Source organism: Charadrius vociferus, unplaced genomic scaffold, assembly GCF_000708025.1.
Source record: "Charadrius vociferus isolate BGI_N301 unplaced genomic scaffold, ASM70802v2 scaffold484, whole genome shotgun sequence".
NCBI classification, from domain to species: Eukaryota; Metazoa; Chordata; class Aves; order Charadriiformes; family Charadriidae; genus Charadrius; species Charadrius vociferus.
Genome location: NW_009648074.1, coordinates 31754 through 38773, shown reverse-complemented (window position 1 = coordinate 38773; position 7020 = coordinate 31754). Strand labels below are relative to the sequence as shown.

At 54.7% G+C, this 7020-nt stretch overlaps 1 protein-coding gene across 1 annotated transcript in view; it reads left to right on the top strand.

Annotated features, from left to right (window-relative positions):
- Nucleotides 1-1640: 1640 nt before the first annotated feature.
- The window catches only part of PLEKHM1 (pleckstrin homology domain containing, family M (with RUN domain) member 1), an 18190-nt gene continuing 12810 nt past the window's right edge, over nucleotides 1641-7020 (top strand). The window contains 3 exon segments of the mRNA XM_009883847.1: nucleotides 1641-1682; nucleotides 3395-3642; nucleotides 5146-5833. Coding sequence (XP_009882149.1) covers nucleotides 1641-1682; nucleotides 3395-3642; nucleotides 5146-5833 — 978 coding nt within the window.

The window sequence follows — 7020 nt, the reverse complement described above, 5'->3', positions numbered from 1 at the left end:
AGGTCTGGGATGCTCTGGATTTGGGCTGCTCCAGGTCTGGGATGCTGCAGATTCAGGTTGCTTCAGCTCTGATAAGCTCCAGATTTGGGCTGCTCCAGGTCTGGGATGCTCTGGATTCAGACTGCTCCAGGTTTGGGCTGCTCCAGGTTTGGGCTGCTCCGGATTTGGGCCACCATTGCCTTCAGAACCGGCTGTGACCATGTAACTGGTCTGCAAACCATGTTTCTGCCCTGATCTGACAGCTCATGGTGCAGGGAGAGGGACGGGTTGAAGCCGTCACCTCTGCTTGGGGAAAGCTGTGGGGGTTTTGTGTTGGCTTCGCAATAAAATCTGCAGTATCGATGCCATACCAAGCCCGATGTCTGCCGTGGCCGTGCCCAAACCTTGCTGTCAACTGCTGGGCTCTGTCCTTCTCTTGGATGGCAAAGCCACCGCAAGTGCTTCCAACTCAAGGGAGTACGCTTCTTCTCCAACCTCTTACATCCTTAGAAAGCTTTACGGCGGTAGCTGGTGCTGGAGCAGCTCTCGGACCCTTTTCAGCACCGAGACGTGCTGTGTTTGAGCAGGGAAGCAGCCGTGCGACGGGCGTCTCGCTGACAGCCGCGTGCTTTGCTCACAGAGCCTCCAGGCACAGCTTGGTTTCGCCAGACGGCTCTGAAGAACAGGGCAGGAGGCCAAAAGCCAGAAGTCAAAGGTCCCTTGTCGGCTGCAAACACCCTGCAGTTGCGGATGACCCCAGCGAGGCTGTCGCTGCCTGCTGGGCTCTGGTTTTCCCAAGGGTTCCCGTAGCGGGAGGACACCCGTTTTTCTCTCTCTCCCACCAAAGGCAGCTGCGGCAGAGCAGCCCCGCCGTACGCAACCCCAGGATCGGGGAGATCCCGGGCTGTCCAGTGTCTGCCTCTGAACGGAGCAACTGGAAACCTGATGGAGAACCCACATCCTTCCTTCCTGGCTTCCCAGGCGGTGCTGTGCCACGGGGGCGAGAGGGTCCATCCCGGCCGGGTTCGGCACCAGCATCGCTCCTCTGGCATGTACTGGAGGGATGAGCTGCTGTCACCTCTGCCCAGCGTCGGCTGGGGGGCGGCACACCTCTGTCTGGGCCACCTTAATGCCATTCACGTGGTTTTTGGGTGCTGTCATTCAGGCTCCCTCGGTAAATGCCTGTTTTGTTGCCCTTGCTGGCGCCTGGGCATTGCAGGTGATGGAGAAACAGAAGGGAAGCAGTCCCCAGCCCTGCGTGCATCGCTGCTGGCTTGACCGGCCCGCCGTCTTACCCAGGTTTAGGGCTGCCTGTGGGCAGCTTGCAAGGTTTAATTATTCCCTTTTGCAAGCGTTAATTACTCCCTCGCAGTCTCTTGGCCATGCTCTGTTTTGCCTGAAACTCTCGTGGTCCCCGGGAAGCGTGGCGTGTTTTGATGCGGTGGTGGGTCGGTCCCAGCTCGAAGCCGGCAGCAGTCCGACCGTGAGCGCTTGCAAAATGCCTCGGTGCGCCATCCGGGGCTCTTGCGTAGCACCGGGTGCCCTTCGCGTGGTAGGTGGGTTAGATGTAAAGCAAACGAGTGCTCAGACGTGCTCCTCCTCCTTGTCCCAAAGGTGACATGTGAAGGCAGCGCCCGGTGCAGGGAGCGGCAGCAGCTGAGATGCATTCGAGCCACACCGATGACCCCAAGGAAGCCATACAGGTGAGCGAGACACCCCGATGCTCCCCAAATAGCTCCAGTTACTCCCCAGTGCAACCCCAGTTACCGGCGGAGACGCGGTAGGACTTGTCGTTGCTGCCAGCTGGGATTGGGATGGTTTATACTGGCGAAGGGTGGCTCAAGCGTTCTGGCAGAGAGGATCCTTGATGGTTTGGTGGAGGGGGAATAAAATAGGGCGGCCGTGAGTTAAATCACACCAAACTCTACCCTGGGCTTTGCCCCTCGTGGTAAGATCCAGCACGGGGCAGGGGAAGGTGCTCAGCCCTGATAACTGGGTGAAGGAGCTTTGCTGCTCTGTATATTTGGGAGTTTCTTTACCCACCTTTGAGAGTCTAAACACGTTTAACGAGCAGAGTTCAAACCGGGTGTTTGATTCATCCCCCCAGCAGAATTAATTCACGCGTGACAGATAAAATCATTGGCGCTCTTTAATCCTGTTAGCCCACGGTTGCTGCTTGCAGGCGGGTTGGCTGTGTTGGCAGATCCGCGGGGCGGCTGGAACACAGCTTTTGCTGCGAGGGGCGTCCCGTGATAGGGGCAGGAATAAGGTGCGTGTTCCCCTGCCTGCTGTCCTTGAGCTACGACTGCTGGAAATCTTATTTAGATGCTGAAAAACAAAACAAACCAAAAAAATATCCCGGGCTGGAAATTTAATACGGGGTTGTGCGGCCAACTCAGGCTCGAGTCGAAATCTGCCCAGCCCCATTCGCGGCGGCTGGTGCCGTTCAGCGTTCGCCTCGAACGCCGCCTGATTGATGCCGAAACGTGAAGCGTTCGATGGGGTGCCGGCTGAATCTGCAGTGGTTGCCAAATGCCTGCCGGGGAGTACCACTCTCGTTTTAAATGAGGTTGATTGAGACATCCGGGCTCAGCTGCGTTGGAAAAAAAAAAAAAAAAAAAAAGAAAAAAAAATCCCTCTCCACCAGCGTAAAATCGGTAAATTCACTGAATTTGATTCTTTTCAACTGGTGTGAGAAAGAGAGAAGCAAAGCTGCTGGAAGGTACGATTCCCGTGTTTACGATTTGAAGCCCGCCGAAGGCAGTGGCTGAACCCCAACCGTCCTGCCAAAAGCATCTTTTTTTTTTCGAGGTGGGGGGGTGTCCATCCCCAGCAGCTCCTGTGGGTTAATCAACACAGACGAGCTGCTGAGACCGCCGGCGAGATCGATGGCTTTGATTTCTGCTGGCGGGACCGGTTAGCGCGTCACATGCTTCTTGGGCTGATCCGCACAAGTTCAAGTACACGTTCAGCCCTCAGTACGCGTTACCTCCTTTGAGTTTCTCCTTTCTCACCCGTGCTTATTTAATCCCTGTGTTTCCCCCGAGCAAGTGACTGGAAAAAAAACCCTTTCTTTTTCTCCCCATCTTCTTAACCAATTTGGTGTCTTGCAGAGGAAGCGCCACGCGCTCTAAAGGCAACGCAGCAACGCGAAACGCCGGCTCAAATTGCATAAGTTACTTATTTGAAGAAAGAAAAAGCCACATGAACTCAGATGCCAAGAGCATGAGTCCCCAGCTTGACCAGTTCGGCTGTAGGTGCTCCCTAACAGCCGCTGTGGAGCGCGTGGATGCAGCAGGAGCTGCGTGGTGCTTCGCTCTACGCGAGCCTTGCAGTTTTTTTGAGCCGTTTTATATGAAATCTTTCCCAATGCTTATTTTTTTTATAACGCAAACCTGTCCCTCCTGTCTTGCAGCTGATCAAGAAGCAACTGGTGAATGCCATCAAGGCGTTGCAGAAGCAGTACGTGACCTCGGATGCCGTTGTAACCAGCGACGATGGGAACGCCAACACCCTCTGCAGCGCCCTGGAAGCCGTCTTCGTGCACGGGCTGAAGGCGAAGCACATAAAAGCAGAGAGTGGGGGGAAAGGGAAGAAAGCAGGGGGTCGGGGACCGCTTCCCCAACCGGTCTTCTGGGGTCTGCTGAAGAGCATCACCCATCGGTGAGTGCCCGTCTCTGCCGACAGGCGTTTGCACCCTCAGGTTTATCCCCTCTCTTTTGTGCAAAAGCCGTGAAATTCAGGGAATGGTGAACAGGAAGATGGGCTCCGTGGAAAGATACGTCTCCATCCCGTCCCGTGCGTTCAGTCCCTTCGGTCGGAGGGAGAGATGCTCTCACAGAGTGTCTCAGGGGATCGGGGCTGCCCCGGACCGCTGGGAGATGCAGGTAGGAGAGCAAAGCCCCCGCGGTGCCAAGCGATGCAGGGCCAGGCACCCAGTGCTCCCAGCGCCGTCTCTCACAGCGTGTGCAAGGGGTGAAGTGCCATTTAGGCGTGAGCCGATGTCCCCAGACAGTTAAGGAATGAAACGCTGCTGCCGGCTTAGGGCACGCTCCTTCCTTGTTTATTTTTGGGTGCCAGGCTGTATGTGGGGACTCCGTGTCCCCGGTGGAACCCCGGGGACCACGCTGGTGTACAGCAGCGGTGGGTTACGGGATGCACGGCGCCGGGGTCTGGTCTCTTTTCTGACCTGGGGATGGTTACCCTCCGTTTCCCCATGTCGCTGCCGGGATGAACACCACTGCCCCGACCCCCGCGAGCTCTGAGGAGGTCTCGCCTGGGTAACTATCGTTATTTGCTGGGGTTTTTCTGAGCCACTCCCTAAGCAGAGTCCTCCCACACTAAATAACAGCCCACACGCAAATAGTTTTGAAAGCTTCATCCAACTCCATCGCCGACTCTTAAATTATGAAAGAGCGGATGAAAATAACTCTTTCACATGCTACGGGGGATATTTTTGTGCCCTTTGAAGGTTTTTTTTTTTCTGCTTTCTTGAGAGACAGATTAAAAAAAAAAAAATATTTGCAGAACTTCTGCTTTGTTTTTTGTAGCATCTGCAGCACCGACCTGAGCTGGGGCCGGGGAGGATCAGGGAGCGTGGTGTCGCTGTTGGATTTTGGGGCGAGAATGGTTGAAGTCAGGAGGCTGAGACTGAGGAGCTCAACCTGACCTGTTTTTATTTTTGGGGGGGGAAGGCGGGGATGCTGCGGCAGTTTTCTCCGTGTTTTGGCCGATTTTTAAATTTGAAGCTAGGATTTAGACACGTGGTTGTCACCGAGGAGTATACAGCCTGAGCGTGTCCCACCACCGCACAGGGAACAGCGGGAATTTCCCCCTCTGCATCCTTCATCCAGGGCGAGCGATGGGTGGGCGATGCCTCCAGCCAGAGAGAGGAGTAGCACCCAGAGGCACCCCGGGGATGCCTGGGCTTGTTACTGATATATTTAACTTTGGGGGGTTGAGGAGCTCTTTTTTCTCCATGGGAAACCGCGTTTACCATGGAGGAAAGAGATTTTTCCGCAGCCTTTTTTCACCCAACTCCTAAACTCCCTACAGCAGAGCGGGTTGAGCAGTTCCTCATGGAGGAGCTGCCCCTCCTGCACCCCACGATGGACCGAAAATGGAGACGCTCACGTTTTGCTCTGCTCTTTTTCTCCCTTTCCCTAGAAATATTGTCTCGGAGCTGGAACAACTTATCTTTATCAATACGGACGTCGGCCGCTGCCGAGCCTGGCTGAGGCTGGCTCTGAACGATGGCCTCGTGGAATGTTACTTGCAGCTCCTGCTGCGGGAGAAGTCCCGGCTGCCCGAATACTACCAGGCGACCGCTCTGCTCTTAGATGCCGAAGAATGCGAGTTTCTCCTTAGCTACTTGCAGGGCTTAACGTCCTTAACCTTCGAGCTCTCCTATAAATCGGCGGTTTTGAACGAGTGGACTATCACGCCTCTGTCCCTATCGGGTTTGTGTCCTGTTTCGGAGCTGCTGGAGCCCCTCACGTCCTCGACATCCGAACCCCGCAGAAAAGCATCGCTGGGTTCGATCTCCCAGTCATCAGGCTCGGATGAGATCGAGATTCAACCCTCCGTCCTACCCATCGGCAAAGCCAGCAGCAAAATCAAGCTCACGTCGTCCTCGTTGAGCCTTAACACCACGAGCTCGTCCCAGCTCTCTTCCAGCCTGGGCTCCGACAGCATCCTCCCGCCGCACTGTGCCCGCAGTCCCGAGCGGAGCGAGGAGCCGCTCTCCTGCGACTCCGACCTGGGGACAGCCACCGCCGAGGACCTGGACAGGTCGCTGCAAGAGTGAGTCTTTTCCCAGATCTCATCTTCGAAGGGATTTTTAACCCTCTCCTGGGCTCTTGTTCATTTTCTCACTATAGGCAGGAAGGCTTTTCACCCTGTTTTTCTTCAACAAGCTGTTTTTTTCCTGCTGGAAAGAGCCTAAATGGTAAAAGGAAACACTCAGCACAGCTTGCTGGGGCCCTGCTGCCATGGCAAATGAGCTCCTGGCCACTGAAGTGTTTGTCTGTCCTCTTTACTGGGGCAGAAACGTCAGAAAAATGCTGCTCCCTTGTTTCAGGAATGTCACATCTCCCTGCTGTACGCTGGGGGATGCTCCGGGGCTTTCTGCAGGGGGAAATAAATGAGTTTGGTCACAGGAAAGGGTTCTAATTTGCAGCTTCGGTGGATGATTTAGAGGAGGGAGGTTGTTAGTTTGTCATCCTCGTGATTTATTTCTGCCAAACACCCGGCACAAAGATTTCCAGTGGGTTATATAAGCTCTGAGTAATCAGTAAATATTTTCCCTGCCACCTTTAAAACCCGGCTCCGAAGGAGCCTGGCCTCGGGGTGCCGGTTGGCGAAGGCACCCTCTTCCCAATAAAGGTCTTGGAGAGGCTTTAGAGTTGCGGTCTGTTCTTCCCCATCGATAACAGCGTCGTTACCTACTTGTAGGATTTCGCATCTTAATGATGATCCGGGAAGAACCTGCCTTGATTGGATTAAACCCCTGATGGAAAGACATCAGTTTGAATTTTAATCTTGGGGCTGGTTTAGTTCCACTGAGCTGGTGGGCGAAGCCGGGGCATGGGAACAGCATCTTGCCTGGCCAGGCTCTGCTGATAATTGCTCGTTAACAGTATGAAAACATTTCAAACTTGGCACACGGTCTGTGGCTGGATACGCGTCCAGGAGCCGTACGTGGGGCTGGGGCTGTGGGGAGGTTCCCCCTCCCTTACGGGGTGTCCATCAGAAGGAAATTAAACCCCCGTTAACAGGCGTCGTAAGGAAGCGCATCCGTCGCAGGCAGCCTCCTTGCCTGCAGTGGGGTCGGCTGCTGCTCTGTAGGGCACAAATCACCCAGTTTTCTGCTGGCAGGACTGGTGCCACAGGGGTTTTCTGCAGCCGTACGGTGCTGTCAGCCCACGGTGATGCTCAGCCCTTTTTTTTGGGTGGTTATAATTTGCAATAACTGGGTTGTTTGTGGTTTTTTATAGGTTCTGGTTTAACGTAGGTACAAACTGGTCGCTTTTCTGTTTCCAG